At 49.8% G+C, this 22611-nt stretch overlaps 1 protein-coding gene and 1 pseudogene across 1 annotated transcript; one reads left to right on the top strand and one right to left on the bottom strand.

Annotated features, from left to right (window-relative positions):
- LOC123939315 overlaps positions 1-3153 on the top strand; it is a 167063-nt pseudogene extending 163910 nt beyond the window's left edge.
- A 2577-nt stretch (positions 3154-5730) lies between these two features.
- ATPSCKMT (ATP synthase c subunit lysine N-methyltransferase) lies at positions 5731-22529 on the bottom strand. The gene is made up of 5 exons (XM_045999772.1): positions 22238-22529; positions 17882-18168; positions 14619-14756; positions 13273-13323; positions 5731-6385 (listed from the first exon to the last, which is right to left on the bottom strand). Exons 1-5 carry the CDS (start codon positions 22251-22253, stop codon positions 6176-6178), a joined length of 702 nt encoding a protein of 233 aa, XP_045855728.1. The 5' UTR covers positions 22254-22529; the 3' UTR covers positions 5731-6175.
- Between the last annotated feature and the right edge of the window lie 82 nt (positions 22530-22611).

Here is a 22611-nt window from a genome sequence, read left to right as displayed (position 1 = left end):
TATATAAGTATCCATTTTTCTAAATATATGGCTGCCCCATCTTTGGGGATAATAAGTTCCTCGTGTTTAATATCCATCACGACAAGTGCGATTTTCACTTGTCATAAAATAACCTACCGCATAAACGACTTCTTCAGAGAACGCAACACTGCACTGAGTCCTCTGAGGGGGGCGGAGATGTTCGGGACCGCGAGGGCTCCGCCGGCCACAGTCTGGCTCTGCTCCTGCCCCAGTTCTTGGGCCCTCTGGGGTGGCGGAGGGCAGGCCTGTGGCAGATCCTACTCCACAGGACTGTGGTCCGCTCCTCGGGACTGAGCCCCTCACCTGGAGAGAAACCTGTTACTCTCATCTCTCACAGGCCTCCAAACTCCTCTGCCCTCAACTTCAAGACCTTAACTTCCACTGGGATGTCCCCGATCTTTCTGTCCCCCACTTTATGGAATCCGCAGGGCTCATCTCATCTCTACAGCCTCTGGCTCTGATACCAGACTCTGGCCCAACCAACCAGAGAAGGGTCGGCAAGCCCTGGGTCCCTGTAAGACAAGACACGGTGATGGGTGGGACAGTGTCCCTTAGAGCGGGACGAGGCGCCGTTCAGGATGTTTCTCCCAGCGGATTCAAGAACAGTTTCCTGGTTCTCATCAGAATGTGGAGAGCACAACTTCATCTAAGTCCTCTGGAGTCCGAGAGAGTCCAACCTTCTCAGCATTACCACTTCTCGGCTGGAGCTCTGACAAAGCTTACTGTCATCCATCAGCTTCCCGGAGATTTCAAGAATTCGGCTGCTTTTGTCTCATATACCAGAGTAAAAAGCAGCCCGTGGCCTCCTGCTGGGGGAGGCGAAGCGCCCCCGGAGTTGTGTGAAATGCCCTCACTGCTCACGCTGCGCTGATGCCTCCCAGAGCCACCGGGTTCTGCTCAAAGGGTTCTAGCAGACCCACTGAGGCTGGAAAACTTGTGCTCATTTCAGGTCATTTCTAGACTCCGCGCCTGCCGGCTGATGGATCTTTGCTACAACATCTCCACCATGTGGCTGTCCGGCCCTCTGTGGCGGCAGCCCCCGTGACCACAAAGTCCCTATGTCCAGAGGCAACGCATTCTAACTTCCAACGACTTTATCCAAACCCCACTTCCCACTGAGCTTCAGCTTCACGTCCCTCCCGCAGCCACGCGAAGAGCCAGGCCACCCCCCAGAGCCGGTCAGAGCAGGTCTGACCGCAGGGAAGCAACCGAGCATAGAGTGAGACTCTGGGCTCCTGTGTCTGGTCGGGACCAAGCGAGCTGCCCACAGGTCCCTGTGGTTAAGAATGAAAAAAAGCCAGGAGACAGCGCCTCCCCCCAAAGAGGAGCACGGGGTATTCCTGCGCACGGGACTTCCGGTACGTAGCCATCATGTTCATGGTCACTTTTCCTCTCTCCTGCCTGGCCAGCCTTCACGCGCTGGGAAGCATCTGTCTGTCTCCTCCAAGCCTCCTCTCATCTCAGGGCAACAGTCACAACCCCCTGAGCTGTGCCCGGTAGGGCAGGTCCTCCAGCCCCGTCACCACCGAGAATTCGCGTCTGCTGGTCGACGCAGCGGCTCCTGTTCCTCTGGCTCTAGTTTTTTCAGAGTCCACGCTGGTTTAGGGACAAACTGTGCCGAAAGCATGTGAACGGGGAGGCACAGGAGACCCCTGCCAGGGAAGCCTCCCCCCGCCCCCGTGACGGTGCCCACCACGCGGCCCGACGGTCATGCACATGGAGCCCAGCCAGCCAACCAGCCCTGACCACTACGTCCGGGGGATGGTTTCCCGCTCTTCCCAGGTGGCATTGGGGAGAACCGTCCCGAAGCTTGGCTCCCTCCAACCTCCGTACCTCGTGCGGGCCCAGGAAATGACGGCTAAAGCGGGGACAAGTCTGACAGCGCTGGGTGGACTCTATCTAGATGATGAGCTCGGACGCTGTCACAGAACGCCGCCGCCTGGAGGCTCAAACAAGAAGTAGCTATTCCTCCTGGCTATGGAGGCTAAGAAGTCTCAGATCACGGCTGCGGCACGTTCGGTGTCTGGCAGGAAGCCCCTCCGGTTCCCAGCCGCCTGTCCCCCCACTCACACGGCGGGAGGATGGAGCTCTCTGAGGTCGCCTAATCAGGGCACTGATCCCATTCGGGAGGGCTCCCCCCTCAGGACCTAAGCCCCTCTCCAAGGCCTCCTCGTGTGATCACACAGAAGGTCAGGATTCCAACCTAAGGACACAAACGCCCAGCCCGCATCGTGGCTCCCCGCCTCCACAGCCCCACCCGCTAGGGAGCAGTCTGAGTGTTTCCTCCCTTGCTTTTATTAATTCTAATCCTGAGGAATCCTCTTTCCCCCCGACAAAACTCCTGGGAGCAGGGCTGTGGCTGGGCTCTGCTGTGACTTGTCCCTGTCCATGTCCCCAAGAACAGGAAACCCACCTAGGACTCCCGCCGCTGGGGAAGGCAGGGTCCATGATCAGAGCCCACTTGACTTGGTCCAATTGCCCAAACGCCCCTCTGGGAGTGGGGCCTCCCCCCACAGGAGCTCCTGGCCCCTCTCGAGTCGCGCCTCTGACCTTGCCAGCGAGTGCGTTCTCCTGCAGCGCCGTCCGGAAGCCCACGTTCCACATGGCCGGGCTCCCTCACCAGACCTGAGCCTCACAGCCTTCTGTCCTGGCCAGGCCGCCACAGGGCACAAGCACCACCACACCGGTGGGACAGCAACAGCGTGGGTTTATCACCTCACCTGAGGTGTCCCGAAGTCGGAGGCTCCGGGTCAGGTCAGTGACTCTGGGGTCTCGTCGAAGACCTCAAGTCTGTCCGTCTTTCTGCTCCACCAGCCTCCCCGCTCCTAGCTTCCCTCTCCCCTGGCAGCTGCAGAAGGGCTGTGACGGCCAGTGTTCCTGCCCAAGGACAGCAGGGACACTCACGCACCTCAAGCACCTCCTTCTGTGGCAACGAAACCTTTCCCAAAGCTCCCAGCAGACGGCCCTCCGGACTCACCCGCAGGATGTGGATCCATCACATGCCCACGGCCCACCGCCTGCCCTGACGCCCAGGAGATGGGGCCCGACAACTGGCCGGGCCCAAATCCCCGAACACACCAGTGCCTGACAGCAGAAGCATTGGGTGCTGTCACCCAGAAAGAGGGGACATAGCCATGGGATTGGAGCGAGGGCGCCCGCACACCTTCAGCCAGGACAGGGCCGGGGTAGAGACCTGCACACCTGGGAGCCCGGGGCCAGGGAGGAACGCTCAGACTGTGGGCAGCCGAGGAACACGGCTCACGGCGCCAGCTCCAAAGACGCCGGCACTGAACACGCCCATGCCCTCACAGGACCCATTCACAGCACCCATTCCCGACCCCGGCCCATCGGGGCAGGTACCTGGGCAGAGCCGCGGTATCCAGCTGCAAGGTGGAAACGTCAGGAATCTTGCACTTTTCCTGTCCTGCTCGGCTGTGGCTTGTCACGGCGTCCGCCATCACTCGGCAGGTGTACCTGCAAGTGTGGTTCTTCAGCCGTGCGCGCAGCCTCTCGGCGGGGCTCAGCGTTCCTGGGGGCCCAGATGTCGGAACTGGCAGGGGGTCTGACGAAGCCCACCTGGGACTCCCAGGAGGGCAGGGCCTGCCACCGAGCCCAAGCCCTTAGAGAAAGATGTGGACGGGAGTGTGCTCAGGCCACGGAGCCAAACGCCGACGCGACATCCAGGACCGGTCACGCGGCTCCTGTCGGGCGACAGCACCACTCAGCTCACTTCTGTTCTTGTCTGGAGTCATAAGTTTTTGTCAACTTCCCATTTTATCAAGGTAACACTTCTGCCTGGTTTCAGTCTGCCAGACATTTCTGAGTCCGACTTTTTGCTCTCGGGGCACCTGGGTGGCTCAGTGGGTTAAAGCCTCTGCCTTCGGCTCAAGTCATGATCCCAGGGTCCTGGGATCAAGCCCCGCATCGGGCTCTCTGCTCAGCAGGGAGCCTGCTTCCTCCTCTCTCTCTGCCTGCCTCTCTGCCTCCTTGTGATCTCTCTCTGTCAACTAAATAAATAAAATCTTTAAAAACAACAAAAAAAGAGTAGCTCTCGCTCCCTGCTTCGTGTCATGTGCCAGCTGAATCAACATCGTCCACCTAGCAACCGATCACTGAAACCAGCCAGCCAGAGAGGCCACGATGACCCCCGTGAGAACATTCTTACAGGTCACTTCGAGGCACAGCTGAAAAAAATCAGTTAAAGATCTTACGAACTCCGAGAACCTCAACACTTCTGTGAAACGGTCTGTTTCATTCTGACGCTGCAGGACCAGCCATTACCTAATTCTTGGGAACCTACAGGAGAAACCAAAAAGAGCAAGTTGCATATGTCTTTGCTGAACCACCTGATGCCTCCAGCTAGCGGCCAGGAGCGTGTCTAGAAACTTACCAAATACACCCAGGGCTCCACAGAACCCGGCCTCCGCACGTTACACCTGCCAGGCAGGGAGCTCTAGTGGGTCCCTCTCGGGGCGCGCCCAGCCGGTCACAGGGCTGACGGCAGTGACAGGGAGTGTAGGTGCAGACCACAATACACACCATCGGACAGAATTCCTTCCTCAGAAACCGGGGGCCGCTGGGAAGGGATGGACCGCAGCAGCCGAAAACCTGACACGTGCCCGGGACAGCCACACCGCTGACTTCTTTCAGAGAACGTCACACACGCTAACATTCACTCCCGTACCTGCCGGTCTCGCTCTTCTAGAACACACAGGCCGTAAGATCAGAGGCCTTGCAGGTCTTTTCACCGCTGAGTCAGAAAAGCTCATTACACGGCAGACACTTGTTTGCTGAAGGAATGAATGAGTGGCTGCGTTGCTGCTCGTCTAAATGGCGATTATCAAGCTGATCAGTTTTAGTTCAGTTAAAAGCGCAAGCCGTCTGTCTCACTTTCGCAGACCTCCATGAAGCCGGTCTGGTACTTAGGTCACAGGTGTGTGCAATCCGGAGCTCCGTTCTTTCCCGTGACACACAGGGATTATTGGAGCCACCAGTTAATACGAACGTTAGACACATGAAGCTTGTCTGCCCACATTCAAAGGTTCTCCTTCACTGTTTTATCTAATCAGTCAAGGCTCTTGTCATAAATGAGAAATATTACATAAATGGCGGCTTTCACAAAGTCAGGAAGTGACTAGCAGAAATAACCCGTAACTTCTGAGAATAAGCTTGCCTTTAATATCTAAAATAAGAAACACCACTTATAGACCAAAGACTTTGTGTCATAAGTTTACCCAAAAAAAGTCCCCTGTTCAGTGTATCATTATCCCAGTGGGTCCTCGGCTCCACGAGGGACAAGCCAGCAGTCCAGGGCCTCCTGCTGCTGGCCAGGCAGGGGTGTGCTCCCAGGGCTGGCTGAGCCCCAAGCTCGCACCTGTTTATTTTACTATTATGTTCCTACCGATGACTGCCCTCTGCCATGAGCTTCTCCGAGCCCATCTCCTCAAACCCAAGACTCATCCATGCCGGCTGATGTCCGACTAGATCACGACGCAGGACACTGCCCATCACAGACACAGAACACCATCGACTGGAAGGTACAGCACCGTTTCAGAAACGTTCAAATGTGCGTCTCCACACACACGTGCACACACACGTGCACATCTCCGCTAGCCTTGGAACAAATTATTCCTAGTAAATGTTATAAAACAGGAGGGCCTACGTCCTCTACAAAATTAGTTTTACCACGAAGTACAGAAAAGACATAAATCCATAAATCTAAAATTAGTTTTACCACGAAGTACAGAAAAGAAAGACATAAATCCATAAATCTTAAGTATGAATCAACTTAGAGGAAACTACAAATATTTGCTAACACACACACGCTCTTTAAAAAGTGTTTCTTTTCACCTGTGGCATTAAATCGTATTTTTATAACGGGAAGGGCTGTTCACACGTTCCTGCACATGAAGGCAACAGTCACGTGTCCATGTTTTCATACGTCCGAATGCCTGGAAGGGAAGGAGGCCACTTTTTTAAATACAGCATGGAAATGAACTTTAAGTCTACCTGCTGTTCTAACTTCTGTTTGTTTGGCAGAAGTTAAGAAAAGTGATAGTTTTTCATTCCATACTGAAGAAAAATACACTCTTTGCTGAAGACACAGCCGGAAGTCTCTGTAAATCGAAGACCACCAGCACTCGGAAAATCACGCTCAATAATGTCTACAGCTCCAGGATCGACTGGAAACGCATGGGTCTTCGGGCCTCTTGCTTCTCACGGTGTTCACGTCGTAAGCCCACACGGTGTCCACGCCCTCCCCGGTGATGTGGTCTGGGGTCCAGCGAGGGAAAGGGAACCGGCAGGCAATGACTCTGGCGTCATCCTTAAGCTCCCGCGCAAGTTTCTCCTCCAGCTGCAGCATCTGGGCAGAACGACAGCTGTTATTTCAGTACACGGTGAGGCGGAGCAAAAGATTCCTAAACGTTCTTTTGGATCTGAGTGCCTGGAAGTACCTGTGCAAAAATTAGGAACTGTAGGGGCGCCTAGGTGGCTCAGTTGGTGAAGCATCTACCTTCGGCTCAGGTCATGACATCAGGGTCCTGGGATCGAGCCCCGCATCAGGCTCCTTCGTCAGCGGGGAGCCTGCTTCTCCCTCTCCCTCTGCCCCCCACTCATGCTCTTTCAACCCTCTCTCTCTCAAATAAAATCTCTTAAAAAAAGATTATTAACTGCACATAAGATCCCTTTGGAGCATAAATACATTACCAAATATCCATTAAAACATGGAAGTCATATTAACAACAGGGGCACATGGGTGGCTCAGTCGGTTAAGTGTCTGACTTGATTTCGGCTCAGGTCACAATCTCAGGGTCATGAGACTAAACCTCACCCTCAGCGGGGAGTCTGCTTGAGATTCTCTCCCTCTGCCTCATCCCCCCTAGGAGATAAAATAAAATACCCTATTTAAAAGTAAATTAAAAAATGAAAAACAGCTTTAAATTATCAGCCCATCTAACATTTTAATCTACCCTGTCTCAACTATTTAACACATTTTCCCACATGCTTTCACATCCTGGAAATCAGGACTCCTCTTACGGCTGACATCATCTTAAAATTACAACTGGCAGTATTTTTTTTCTTTTTCAATGGCAATGAAACATCCTAAAATTAACAGCCTCTAGACTCAGTGAAATATGGTTCTGCTAAATTAGACCATGAAACAATATGCTCATTCTACTAACTTGAAATATAATGAAGTATTTCGTAATTCTTCAAAATTTATCTGTAACGCACAACTTCTTCGTCAACGTAACTTATAAAAAGTAAAACCCTCTGATGTACCACTTTTGTATCCTTTGATTACCAATCTACCTGCCACAAGTATTGACCCTGCAATCGTATCAGCAAATTAACAGCCAATTAAAATCTCATCTTCCAATCCTACCACCTTTACCTCCTGAGACTATGTTTTCACTTCTTCTGTGATTGTGAAAGAATTTCAAATTTACAGAAAAGTCGCAAGACTAGAACAAAGGATCCCCGTCTCTCTTGACCCGGGCTCACCGGTTTTAAACAGCTCATCATATCCACCCCTGTCCTCTATGGATATTCGGGAAATTTAAGGTTGTATTCCAGTAATAATGCCAATAGCCTTCCCATTTTGCCAAACGTCCCAATAACGTCCTCTGTGACACTTTCCCCCCTGAGGTCACGCTGCATTTAGCGATCATGCTTCCTTAGCCTACTTTCACCTGGAATGAGTCCCCTATCTTCCTTTGTCTCTGATGACAACATCCTTAGGAAGACAGGCCAGTGAGTTACCGGCGGTCCTCACGTCGGGTTCTCCTGGTGTCTCCTCACCTCCGGCTCATGACTCAGCGCATGCATCTTGGGCACACAAGTGGGGCTGGGAGCTTCTCAGGGTCCCGTTGTCGGGTGCCCCTGGGGACCTTCTGCTTTGAGAGTGACGGTCACCACCCAGTTAGGGTGATAGGTGCTGTCTCCACAGTGGGGTTCCTAATTTCCCTTATAACGAATAACTTGTCGGAACTAGCTCATGATGATGTAAATATCCTCTGCCTCTCACTGAACTGTCCCTCACTAGATGTAGCCCTCGTCGTGGTTCTGGCCCACGTTAATTTTCAGTAGATGGTGGCAAAGTGGCAATTTGCTGATTCAGTCATTCCTTCTAGACTGACAGTCGGCACTCTACTACAAGGAAGAGCGTTCCCTCCTTTCTCCCTGTGTGCCTACTGCCATTACGTCTGAGCGCCTCCATGTCTGTCCTGTTCAATGGGTTCTAACCCACCGTCTCGCTTGTTTCTTCCGATGCTCGGTCTGGCCCCCGGCAGCCACCTCAGGATGGCCTCTCTCCCCCCTGGATGCGCCCCAACAAACATTCTGCACTCCTCGTACTGGGGCTCCACAAAATGCCCCAGGCTTCTGTATCACTCCCCCTCCTCAGCCCTTGGGTCTGCTGCCTCTCAGACATCCCCGGCTCCTCTAAATGGGAAAATGGTATCTCGAAACCAAGATCTGAGCAAAAACGAATCCCTTTAAAACTAACCAAATAAATCAAGACAAACAAATCAATAGTCCTTCTACAAAGACTTTATTCCTGACCCATATCTTTAAAAAGTGGCTTCGGGAAAGTCCTCCATGTGACCTCCGGCTAGAGTGAGCCAAAACTCTTGATTCTTCATGACAATTAATACCAAGATACCCAAGAATAAATTCCATTACGGACGGGATATTTCTACTCTTTTCACAGCCAATAAAAGATTTCTTTAAAAAAAGTTTTGTTCCTCAAGGGAAATGAAATAAGCAAAGAATGAGACAATATGTGTTTTTCCAAAATATCAGAGGTTTTCTTACAGTAATTTTGTTCATCAAAAGGATCATTGTAAACCTATTCATGTTATCGTTATTATTTTCTCTTTTAGTTTCTTTTATTTCCCAGTGACTGTCATATGCTAAGTCAAGATAAACCTACAAATGAAAGGAGCTATTTCAAGAGTAAGAAATTAACTGAGTCAATCACACATGAATATGCACTGAACCCGGGTTTTGATGTCGCGCACAAAGAGAGGCAATGACGTGTCATGTCTGTCTAATGGAATTCAAAATCATGCATACAATTAGAGGCTTCAAAGTGAACGTAATTACTTCAAAACTTTAAACGTCAGTTGAAACCAGCTCAACGATGTAAGACCAAACAGCCATGCCCATGAGCAGCTCCTGAGCCAAGCAATAGCTCCCTCCTCCCTAAAACACTGGCTTGGCTTGGCTTCTAGGGTAACCCCCACCCCCCGGGCCTTCCTCCTTCCCAACTCCTCCTCTCGAGTCTTTACGGGGCCCCACTCATGTGTCAGAGGCCGGAGCTCAGGCCTTGCCCGGCTCTGCCCCTTCCCCGGGGGAACCTCAGCCACTCCTGGCTTCAGCAACTTCTGGAAGCTGAGGCCAGTCTCCAGCCCCCTCCTTCCTGAGCCCCAGGCCCCTCTCTACCCCCCACTGCCAGCCTCAGAGCTCCCCGATCCTCCCCCTCCAGGATCTACCTGCACCTTTCCCTGCTCAGCAACAACAACTGCCAACTTCCAGTTGCTCCGGCCCAAATCCTGGGCGAAGGGCTCCTCCGGCTCGCCCGCCGCACACTGGCCGTGCCAATGCTTCCTGCTGGCTCCATCTTCCCGACGCGTGCAGAACCTGCCCGCCTGTATCAGCTTCTGCACGCTGGCACGAGCCCATCACACCAGCCGCCGGGCCGCCCACAGGAGCTCCCAACCTGTCACCCAGCTCCCACCCGCGTCCGTGTCCACACAGCAGCCTGGGACACTTTGCCCCCAGACAGGTCCTCCACTCCTCTGCGCAAAGCCACCAGGGCTCCCGCATCCCAACAGCACAGTGTCCTTCCCGCCTTGGCCTGAGCTCCTCTCTGACATCGCCTCTCCCTGCTCCCGCCACACCCACCGCCCTGCTGCTGCCGGAACCCAAGGGGCACCCAGCCCTGGGCGCCTCTGCGGGTGGCTCTACCTGGCACGTTTCCCAGACCTCCAAGTGTCCCCTTCCCAGGGACACCGTCTCTGTCCCTCCTTCTCCTGCTTTACTCCACCTACAGCACTTAGGCCTCCTGTTGGACACTTTTAAGTTGTTTTGTTTTTTTTTTAAGTAAGCTCCATGCCCACTGCAGAGCTCGAACTTACAACCCTGAGACAAGAGTCGCGTGCTCTGCTGACCGGGCCAGCCTGGCGCCTCTACACAGGGACCTCTTTTAATATCTGCTCTCCCCACGGGCATCTCGGCACCTCGGGGCAGGGACGTCCCTCTTGCTCATTCACTAAAGGATCCCAAGTGATCAGAACAGCACTTTGTGGCACCGAATAAATACTTGTCAAACGAATGAGCAAAGGACACATGATCCCATCCTGAATCATTTATCTTTATCAGAATATGATGATAACATTTATTTTCATCAGTTCACATCTTGATTCTTAACTAAAATTAGTCCTTGAAGTTATGAAATTCAATAGCCCACCAGCAAGTGTCCTTACTGGGTACGTTTCACTCATGTCACAAGTATTTCCTGAGTCACTGCTCTGTGCTGGTGCAGCCACGCTGGGGGTAAGCTCGCTCCTGAACTTAACGTTGCAGTGCCCGCGGCAAACCTGCCAAGGCCACCGGGTAGAGATGTGTGATAACACCCCGGAGAAGGGAACGGGCAGCCTGGGGATAGAAAATGGGGGCACTGGGGTTTGTCTCACGAGGCAGTCAGGGTCGACTTCCTGGAGGAAAGGACACCTGACATGTGAGTGGTCAGGGGGTGCTCATCAACTAGCCCCAGAGCTGGGGGGACTGAAGCCAGAGGGAAAAACACAACTCACACTGCAGATCCAGGGGCCAAGAGAAGGACAGAGCGCGATACGCAGAGAGCCAAGGGAAGCAGGGGCCACTCCGCACCAGGCCTGAGACCCGATGGAGCCGCCGTGCCTTATCCTTGCTGCTTTTAAGCAGTTAAGACATCCCAGGTGGGTTTCACCCAAGGACACGACCTGTTTCACATCTGAATAGCGGAGCAGGGCTAGCGTCACCTGCGGCCGTCTACCACGCCCTGGTGCATCTGCCAGGCCCAGACGAAAGTCCTCACCCCTGCTGGGTGGGAACCACAGAAGCAGAGCCGGGAGGAACCGTCGGTGTGCTATCAGGAGTGGGGCAAGGATCTGTAGCAGCCGCCTTCTACCTCTCCAGTTTCCTAAGCATCCTCCCGGCTCCCCCGTAGCCTACGTGTGACTCGGCTGCCACAGGGAACACAGGTGCCACACGGGATCCGTCAAGCCACGTCGCCATGCTGACCAGCACCCAGACAAGGGAAGTGCGCTTCCCTGGAAGACGGCCCCATCAGGGTTCCCCAGACTCCGGAGAGCAGAGCTGGCCCCTGACCCCCCAGCTGGCACTTTCCCTCCCCCCTCCAACTGCCTCCATGAAGGCAGGGCTCAGTGAGGGTTAAAAGCAGGGCCCTGCACCCACGAACGAGTCCCCACGGGTCCTGTGAACACGCCCCCTGGTGGGAAACTGCCCGCTGGCTGAGCCCCTCTCATCCCACAGAACGTGGCTTTCCCGTGTTTTCAGCGGCTCCCCTTCTTCTTGGGAACAAGGAGATGCCACAAGGTGTTTATTTAAGGTTTCCTCTGCGTACAGGAAAACGGACAGTAACTGCAAAAGCATTCATCAACAACACAGGCCTCTTATGTCCCGAGGGAACGGCTCCAAAAACTTACCACGCTCAAACATGGTAGGACGCACACGGAGCTGGAGCCTACAGGCCACGTGGCGATGACGTGACCACCCCCCAGGCCACTGCTGCCCGCCCCGCCCCCCTGGTGTGGAGCTGCTGTGGCCTCATAAGCCCACACCTCAGGCCACCACCGGCCGGCCTGGCAGGATGGCATGGAAGTCACGGTAAACAGCACCTCTCCCTTTACATAAAGCATGCAACTCAAATTAAATCTGTTTGCCCCAAAATGCTGCCCAAACGCCATCAGGAGCAGGTAACCATCAAAGGCCAGGGCAATGCTAGGGTCCCAAACAGTTCCTTTAAAATGACGAGGGAACACGCCCCTTTGCACTTCTGTAACAAAAGGGCGAACACCCACGTTTTGTGTTAATGTTAGGCTCACTGAGAATTCAAACATACAGAATCCTGCTACTTCCAAGCACATGTAACAACAGAACTTCCAAAGCGGCTTAAAAAACACGGAAGTGGCATTGTCCTGAGTTCCTGATCGTTGGGATAACTCTCCCAAGCACTCAGCCATCTTCTACAAAAAGCTGTGACTCGGGGGAAAAAAAAAAACACAAAAAAGCTAAATTCCCCCCTTTTTTTTAATATTACAAACTATACATACCAGTCATATTGTGGCATTTCAGCAAACACCCAATTTTGCCACAATTATTAAGGCGACAATTACAGACCCTGAAAAGTCAGAAGGGATTTCTCTCTGTGGTCTGTGAACCAACAATTACAATAAGAATGTCCTATCCTGGGGCGCCTGGGTGGCTCAGCGGGTTAAAGCCTCTGCCTTCAGCTCCGGTCATGATCCCAGTGTCCTGGGATCGAGCCCCGCGTCGGGCTCTCTGCTTAGCTGGGAGCCTGCTTCCTCCTCTCTCTCTCTGCCTGCCTCTCTGCCTACTTGTAATCTCTATCTGTCAAATAAATAAATCTTTAAAAAAAAAAAAAGAATGTCCTATCCTGGTCACCTTTCCAAAAGCCAAGTTTGGAGCCATTTATAACACGGTGCTATGGTATTTCCACTTTGTAAAGGGTGTCATCTCAGTTCGCTACAAATCAGTCAGCTGAGGCCAACCGAAACTAGCCGCCGCTCGCCAGCCCTGGAAATGGCCTCCCTGCAAAATCAGAGGAACGATCAGCTCGAAGGAACGTGCCATTAACTCTCCAAGTGACTTCAGCTGGCTGTTAGGTGAGCAACCACGGAAACCTGCAACCACATTAGACACCGGGAGCTCATAAAGTAGTCTCCAGATTGGAGTTTTTAGGGCTTAGGGAAATCATTGAGAATTTTATCCGAGGCCAAAGTTTTAACTACATGACTGACCCTTCCATAATTAAACTTTTAAGGCCCCGAGGTATTTCATCAAGCCCGTGAAGTGAAATCCGACGTCCCCCATCCCGAAAGTCTGGGGGGCCGCTGTCTGGCCCCCGGGTGGGTGGGCGGCCACAGGGAAGTGGCCTGTCAGTGCTGGCCAGTCTGCTCAAGACCTAAAGCCAACCAAACAGGGGCAGGGCCGCACACTCACCATCTGAGGCACTCCGAAAATAACGACGTTCGAGTACTGCGAGAAAGTAACCTAGAAGAGGGGGGAGCGATGCGCAGGTTAGTTTTAAAAGGCCAACATCAAGCTGAACATTTGTTTCTAAAGGCCCAATTCCCCATTTCGTCCAACAGCAGGTTTTCACAGAGAGTGGCTCCGTGTGAGATCTCATGAGGAGAAGCCACGTTCATGCTTCTGTTAATCCGACCCACTGCCGCTGTCCAGACATCTCCCTAAGTCACTGCTTGTCATCCTCGCGGAGGCTCCCGGCAGGGCCTACCAGGGGTCACCCGTCCGAAACGCCAGTGACTCGTCCAGTGACCAGCTGGCGGCCGTGCGGTTGCCCTCGGCCACCTGTGCCCTGATGCACACTTCCTACCCTCCTCCACCATTCGCCAAACGGGCTCAGCAGGAACGCGTGACGCCGGACACACACCTCTCTGTGACGCTGAGCCATCTTAAGATTCTAGGCCCCCCCCCAAAAAAAAGAAGAAAAAAAAAAGATTCTAGGCCCCCTCCTCTTCTCTAAAAGACTAAGTAAAAAATGGAATAAAATGATCTTTAGTTGAAAAACTGGGGGAAAAGTGCTTTGCCAGTCAAAATTCTTATTACCCAATAAAAGTCTTATCTACTCTATAGAGAGATCGTTTATGCATACCCAGTCTAAAAAACAATGCAAGCAAAACTCAAGTGAATTTTTATAAGCTACTGATGACAACACTACAATGGGAAATTCTTATTTAAGAAAAAGCATTTCATGGAGCAGTTCTAAAGCAAAATTACAGGACATTTTTTTTAGAATACAAATAAACTTGAAGTATCTTATACATTATGAAGACCGGAAAGAACCGTGACAACGTAATCAGGGGATTCTCTCTTTTGCACTCATCTCTCTCTGTAGACACACATGTACACACACAGCCACACACAAAAACACACCTCTGTGTATGCACCTACTTGCATACATGCACACAGGGTCTCCATTTACCAAGAAGGCCATTAACAAGTTAATTCCTGGATGATAATTTATAAGATTTCCAAATGAAATAAATATCTCATCATTTTGTAATGAATAGAAAGGAGAACGTTTTTAATTGAGCAAATTCTTGGAAATCACATGACCTATCAGGTCTAAGACCTTAAGCTTCTACTCTAAAAGTGTTAATGTATAAATCTATCAATTTAAAAAGTGTTCACATTTCATGAGGCTGAGATATACACTTGTATCTTAACTGTTTTTCTTTGAATACATCCTCCGTTTTTAATCCTACTAACTGCGAATTACGAAGTTTTGGCTGGCAGTTCCTAGGACCGCTCTCTGCCTTACATACCTTCCACAAGTCTGAAATATAAAACTTGGTGGAGTCCTGCACCCCTTCTCGCCAAGCACGGTATCTGGAGTACCAAACCAGCCATGGGTTTAATTCATAACCAACGGCTCTGAATCCTGCTTTTGCAGCTGCAATCACCTGCAAAAAGAGGCCAGTGTTTACTCAAGGGAAGAAGAAAAACATCAACCTACTGAATGGATGATCTCTGCAAATGACATCCAATAAGGGGTTGGTATCCACAATATATAAAGATCTTAGACAACTCAACACCAAAACAACAAACAATCCAATTAAAAATGGGCAGAAGACGTGGAGAGACATTTCTCCAAAGAAACATGCAGAATGGCCAGCAGACACATGGAAGGATGTTCACCATCACTCACCGTCGGGGAAATGCAAATCAGGACTACAATGAGACACCACCTCACACTCGTGAGAATGGATCAAATCAAATACACAAGAAACAAGTGTCAGTGACAACGTGAAGAAAAAAGAACCCCCATGTACTATGCGTGGTAATGTGAATTTGCTGCAGCCACTGTGGAAAAGTATGGGGGTTCCCCAAAAAATTAAAAATAGAAATGCCATATGATCCAGTAATTCCACTACTGGGTTCTACCCAAAGAACATGAAAACACTAATTTGAAAAAATACACGTATCTCTATGTTTACTGCAGCATTATTTACAATTGCCAAATTACGGAAACAGCCCCAGTGTCCGGTGATAGATGAACGGATAAAGACGATGTGGTGTATGTACATATATACAGTGGAATATTACTCAGCCATAAAAAAGAATGAAACCTTGCCATTTGCAACAAATGGATGGATCTAGAACGGTATGATACTAAGTGAAATAAGTCAGAGAAAGACAAATACCCTATGATTTCACTCATACGTGGAATTTAAGAAACAAAACAAAGGAACAAATATAGAAACAAAAAAAACAGACTCTTAAATACAGAGAATAAACTACTGGTCCCCAGAGGGGAGACAGGCAGGGGGGTGGGTGAACTAGGTGACGGGGATTAATGGTGCGCTATCACGATGAGCACAGTCACGCGAACAATTGTCGAATCACTGTATTGTACACCTAAAACTAATATGACGCTGTATGTTAACTACACTGGAATTTAAGAAATAAACTTGGAATTTTTTAATTAATTTAATTTTTAAAAAAAAGAAAAACAGCAACTTAATGCGCCCCAATGATAGGACTACTTCCTGTTTATGGTCTATAATCACAAAATGTCCAGTCAAAAGGCACTTCTTTTGTTGAAAATGCCATTTAAAGATAGATCTCTGAAATATGTAGCTTTGTAGACAAGACAATGCTGACTTAAACTCAGTTTTCATGTTTTGGTTGAAGATTTCACCGGAGCACCACAACCCTCAGGTTTGCTCTGCATAGAGCATTTCTGAATTGGCCAAGCCCTGGCTCGGCCCGACCAGCAGTCCCTGAAAGCCCGGCATCCCTCTCCACCAGTGACAGCGGAGTAGCGGCCAAAACGAACCAGCTGGAGAATGTTTTGTGAACTAGCTCTAATCTGTGATCAAAATGATCTGTCAGGGGCGCCTGGGGGGCTCAGTGGGTTAGAGCCTCTGCCTTCGGCTCAGGTCATGATCTCGGGGTCCTGGGATCGAGCCCGGAACTGGGTTCTCTGCTCAGCAGGGAGCCTGCTTCCTCTCCTGTCTCTGCCTACTTGTGATCTCTGTCAAATAAATAAATAAAATCTTAAAAAAAAAAAAAAATGACCTGTCAATGAGAACCTGCAATTACTTACACACTTCCTTAGCACTTAAAGACTGTTCACTCCAAGTTGAAAACAGGTACAGGTAAAAGGGAAGGAGTCACAATACAGTCGACTGCAGAAGGCTACAGGCCTCTGTAAGGTGAGGACAGTGGGCTGGTCCTGCGGTCTCTGCTCGTTCCATTTTCCCACCACTCCTCGAGGGAGTGTCCCGAAGAAGCTGTCCACCCACAGTAACTTCCCTCGTTAACTATAGTGTTACCCTCTTAAGAAAAGGAAACCACAAAGATACTACTCAGAAGGGTAAAGCATTCATAACTGGGTTGGGTTTTTTTTTAAGGTTTTATTTATTTATTTGACAGAGATCACAAGTAGGCACAGAGGCAGGCAGATAGAGGGAGGGGGAAGCAGGCTCCTCGCCGAGCAGAGAGCCCAATGTGGGGCTCGATCCCAGGACCCTGGGATCATGACCCAAGCTGAAGGCAGAGGCTTTAACCCACTGAGCCACCCAGGCACCTCCACAACTGGGTTTTAAAACTTCCTCCTGGTTCACGGATGTACCTCTTGATTTCCTAAAAACAAACAAGTTTTTTATGTTCTAAATACGCTTATGTTTTAACCTTATCCTGGCTATTTGGGTCACCAGGACGGCATGGCAAGGTCAATGCTGCAGGGGATGGTAAAAGGAGTCACGCCCCTGCTGGTCTCCACCCAAATGTTTCCAGAACAGGAGCCCTGACTACTGCTATCCTCACTTTCCAAGTCAACCCTGGATGGGGTCCTAAGGATGGTGCCACCGTGTCCATGGAGGGATATGCTGGGGACACCTGCTGGCCAGTGGCCTTGAATCTTACTTATAGGTTCTCCGCTGGAGTCAGGGAGCTGACATCACTCAAAGACTGGCCTCTGGATAAGTGAGGGTTAACGCACTGGCTCTTTCCCATTTTAACTCTGCATTACCCCACAGAAATTAGTACAGTGTGTAAACAAAGGTAAGTGTAGAAGCAAATGTCTATGTTAAACTACAAGGCTCCCTGTTTCCTCTATTACACCACTTCTCCTGGCCCGGTTTTTTAATTGGAAAATTTCGTAATTACCAATTAATTGCTCCTTTTTACCTGGCAAATCTACAGAGCACTTCCACCTCTCAGAAAAATTAAATCTGAGAAAAATAAATTCCACTTCATGCTGGAGGGTTTGAGAGTTCAGCCAAACACACAAAATAAATGACAACTTTATTAAACTGTCCGACTTAGCAGGTCTTGGCATAAACGTCGTAAGTGAGGAAGCTGGGATGGGCTAGATGGGGATGGGGATTGTGGAGGGCACGTGTGATGAGTACTGGGTATGAATCACTAAATTCTACTCCTGAAACCAATACAACAATCTATGTTAACTAACTAGAATTTAAATAAAAACTAGATACAAGAAAGAAAGAAAAGACAGAGAGGAACAAAGCAGGAATTTTGAAATCTCTAGTTGGAAACCTTCAAGCGTCTTAGCGAAACTCACAACACGCCCGTCGCCACTGCCAATGTCCACCAGGGATCCTGTTCTGCAATGCAACATTTTCACAACATTTTCAATCTGCTTCGGAGTTGCAGGTACAAAAGGCAGACAAATTTTTCGGAGGGCTGGCGTTAGAAATGGTGTGGCTACAGCATACACAGCCACCAGCGTCCCGCCAACAATCCCGGTAAATAAGAACCCCCAACTGCTGCTCTTTAAACCGTTGGCTCCGAGACGTGCAGGTGGGACGCATCCGGACTCATTTTCTTCAAGGACTTCTGGGGGTGCACCTAGATGGAAAGCAAGCGGGAAACAGGTACATCACACCAAATGTGAAATCCAAGGTAGGTTTGTTTTTTTTTCTATAATTCTTCCTGACAAACTCATACTGTTTAAAGGATGATTTAGCTAAACACAATCTAAATTACAGAGGTAGGATTCCATGAGTTCCATCAACTAAACTGAAGCGTTTCTGGGTGCCTGGGTGGCTCAGTGGGTTAAGCTGCTGCCTTCGGCTCAGGTCATGATCTCAGGGTCCTGGGATCGAGTCCCGCATCGGGCTCTCTGCTCAGCAGGGAGCCTGCTTCCCTCTCTCTCTCTCTCTGCCTGCCTCTCTATCTACTTGTGATCTCTCCCTGTCAAATAAATAAATAAAATATTAAAAAAAAAAAACTGAAGCGTTTCAGAGAAAATGATTCAGTTCTAATGGGAGACTAACTAAAATCTTTTCTTTCCAACTTACTAATTTTTTTTTTTTGAGTCATTCTTTGAAAAAAATGTATTCCGAGCATCTGGGTGGCTCAGTTGGTCAAGCAGCTGTCTTTGGCTCAGGTCATGATCTCAGGGTCCTGGGTTCCAGTCCGGCATCAGACTCCCTGCTCAGCAGGGAGTCTGATTCTCCCTCTGCCTCTGCCCCTCCCCCTGCTTGTTAGCACACATGCTCTCTCTCTAATAAATAAATAAAATCAAAAAGAAAACAATGTATTCATTCCTCTCTGGTATATTATGAATTCAATAAAAACACACATTAACACAGATGTTAACCATGAACTCCTCATTTTCATAGTTTAGAACAAAACTTCACAAATAAGTATTAAAATGTCTAATTACCACCCTATTTCCAATAAGATACACAGATTCCGCATCCAACTTGGTTAGGTGTCTACAGTCCAGATGCACTAATACCAGTGTCAAATAATAGGAGACCAAAATCTGGTTTCACTAAAAAAAAATAAGTATGGTAATAGAAAGATTTTTGAAGGAGATCCAAAAAGAACAAATGATAAAATCATTTCAATCCACCAATGTGGAATAAAGCAAGTTCCATCCAGTCACTTGAAAACAGAAATGAATGAAACCTGAAATATACTCCTCCTGAGTTTTACCCTTTAAAATACAGTCTTATGATCCCAGGGTCCTGGGATCAAGCCCCGCATCAGGCTCTCTGCTCTGCAGGGAGCCTGCTTCCTCCTTTCTCTCTGCCTGCTTCTCTGCCTAGTTGTGATTTCTCTCTGTCAAATAAATAAAATAAAATACAGTCTTAAGAGGAACTCAAGTTCCCAGGACTGAAATTGATTTGAAAGTGATTTTGAAATTGATTACAGAGGGGCCCAGCACAGCAAGTAAGAGCATGACCCCCAGGTGAGGATCTGGGCTCTGCACCTGATTACTGGTATGACCCTTCACCTCTGGGAACTTTGCTTTTCTCATCTGTAACATAGGGATTACAGGGTCACTGTAGATGAAGCAAATGGATGCAAGGACACACTTAGAACACGGCTTGGCACATGCTCACCGCGTCCACCGCTGGCCATGTGCTGAACCCAACAGGGAACAAAGCTGCCCAGAAGCAGCTCCCAGTCTAGTAGAGAAGAGAAAGCCCAAAACACAGGAGTCATAGGAAACAGAAGACAGTAAGAGGGGGGAGAACAACAGATTCTTGTCATTTGAAGACGTTAACATCCACGGTTTCAGGAATTAGTAAGCGATTCTAAAGGCCCATTGGATTAGTTTCCCAATGTTGCAGTGAGAAATCTTAGAGAGTTAATGTAACCCGCACTTATTATCATACAGGTCAGGAGGTCGGATATCTGAAATGCGTTGGCAGCACTGGGTTCCTTCTGGAGGCTCTAGGGTGGGATGGATTTGGTTGCCTTTTCTAGCATCTAGAAGACACCCACACTCCCTAGCCAGTGGCCCCACATCACCCCAACCTGTGCATCTATCAGGATACCGCCGACTCCCCCACCTCCCTTTTCTTTATAGGGATCGTTGTGAGGACACCAGGTCCACCCAGGCAAGCCAGAATAATCTCCCCATCTCAAGCCATATCATCATCCCATTTATAAATTCTCTTGTGTACTATATTCACAGGTTCCAGAGATTAGGACATGGACCTGGGGTGGGGGGTTCTGCCTACCATCCCCGTGAAATATGATCTGTTACAACTTGTCAGGTACAGAGGTGAACACAGGACACACGGAGAGCTGGCCTGCTGCAGTGAGTCACTGCTCAAGGCCACTGACCAACCACCAGCATCTCACACAGAGGAGCTTTGCCCCTGACACCTGAGGTCCCCTAAAGTGAATTTTAAAACTGGTTTCACAATGGAAAGCCAACTCAGAAACAAGAACAAGAATCTCCTGCTGGTGCTGGAGATACGATAAAATGAAGATAAGGAAGGTGACGATGTTTACCAGAAAGCAAGAGTTTGAAGTACACTTGCAGTTAGACTTTTCAGCATCATGTGGAGGAGTTTACACGCTGTAGTAAATAATCATGCATTTGATTGTTTCTTGAAAAGTCGAAGTACCATCTGCCAGACCTCTGCAAAATTATCCTGTCTGTATTCCCATCATACAGCACAGTGGTTAAAAGGGTTTGAGTCATAAGGTTCTGGAGTCACAGAACTTAACTGGTGTGTAACTTTGGATAAGCCAAGGCTCAGGTTCCTCGCCTGTAAAATTCAGAAATAAGAGTGTCCTCATGGGATTAGTGGAATAGTTAAATAATAATGCATATAAGACACTTAATGCTCTAAGTGAGAGAGGACTGTTCGCTGCTGTTACTGTTACCGTCAGTACTACAGGTGCGGGGGGAGCTCCGTAATTTTTAACAACTTCATATACCATACAATGTGCCCATTTAACATACATACTCCAAAGGTTTTCAGTATATTCATAGATAGGTGTAACCATCACCAAAGTCAATTCTAGAACATTCTCATCACCTCAAGAAGAAACCCCTTAACCTTTAGCTATCACCGCCCCTACCCCCTTCACAGCTTAGCCCTAAGCAACCACTAATCTACTAACTCTACAGAGTTTCTGGAATTTCACCGGAGTGGAATCATATAGCATGTGCTCTTTTGTGACTGGCTACGTTCACTTAGCATGTTTTCAAGATCCATGGATTAGTAGAGCAGACCCTTGAAAAACACCGGTTTAAACTGCACAGATCCTCACAAGCATGTATTTTTTTGGATACACTATTGTAAACATTTTCTCTTGTGACTTTAATAACATCTTTTCTCTAGGTTACTTCATAGTAAGCATGCAGTATGTTGTATGTATAACATACAAAATGCGGAAACTGGCTTCCCATCAACGTATCAGCAAAGTTTTGGGGGAGTCGAAAGTTGTACATGCATTTTCTGCACACGGGGTCTGACTCTACAGATTTAGACCGAACGGGCGCCCCTAATCAAGGGTCACTGTATTTTACCACTTTTTATGCCCGAATCTAACCCTATGAAGTATTAGGTCATGACCAGTACCCTGAAGCAAACGCGGCAGAAGGGATTTCGAGGACAGAGTACCACCAAGACAGAATCAAGAGTGGGACCTTAGCGCTGGGCTGTGCAAACTTGCTTCCTACCGGCTGTCTCACATTGCCCGAGTTACTATTTGTGCAAAATGGGAATTTCTTCAACAAACACCTAAACAGAACGCGCTAAGGGCGAGGCACTGTTGTCCCTGAACCCTTTCAGGAGCTGTACCGGGTAGAGGCTCTTGTCATCACTGCCTTTTTTGCAGGCAAGGGAACGGAGACACAAAACGGTTAAGTCACCTCCCCTAAGCCCCAGCTAGCAGTCAGCGGCCGCGCGGCAGGATTCGCACCCAGCGTGACTGCGGTGCACAACTGAGAGCACCGTGGGGCGCAGCCCGCGAGCTGCTCGTCCCAAAGCGCTCAGGGCAGCTCCCGGCAGCGGCATGCGGGTACCAGCTAGTGACCCGCGCCCCGTGCACCCCCGGCTCCCACTCCCGCCCCGCCCTAGCCCGCGGGGCGCTCGCCAAACCGCCAGCCCCACGTGTGCCCCGCAGCCGCCAACCCAGCAGCCCGCCGCCCCAGCCGGCTCACCGCCTCCTCCCTCCATCGCGAGACTTCCTGCGTGTCCGGGCGGGGGGCGGAGACGGAGGCGGGGGGGGGGGGGGGGAGGGGGAAGAAAGTGGGAGTCCGGGTGGGCTCTACCATCGTCCCGGAGCCAGGGTGGGACGGAGGGAGAAAGTGACGCTATAAGGAAACGACGCCTCGTTGGGGACCCACTACCCAGAAACTGTCCATTGTACAGCTCTGGCAAATGAATTCCATCTACTCTCGGCTCGTGGGTTTTAACTTCCCTCCCGTGTGTTCGAAATCCCCCCCCACGCTTCCTGGATGATTGAAGTTTCCTAAGGCCTCTGATTCCAGAAGGTACTGTCTGGCGTCAAAGTGGTCTCGGGTGAAAAATAAGT

The sequence above is a fragment of the Meles meles genome, chromosome 3, assembly GCF_922984935.1.
Source record: "Meles meles chromosome 3, mMelMel3.1 paternal haplotype, whole genome shotgun sequence".
Taxonomy (NCBI): Eukaryota; Metazoa; Chordata; class Mammalia; order Carnivora; family Mustelidae; genus Meles; species Meles meles.
The sequence above is the reverse complement of the archived record's forward strand: the minus strand, read 5'-3'. Positions and strand labels throughout refer to the sequence as shown.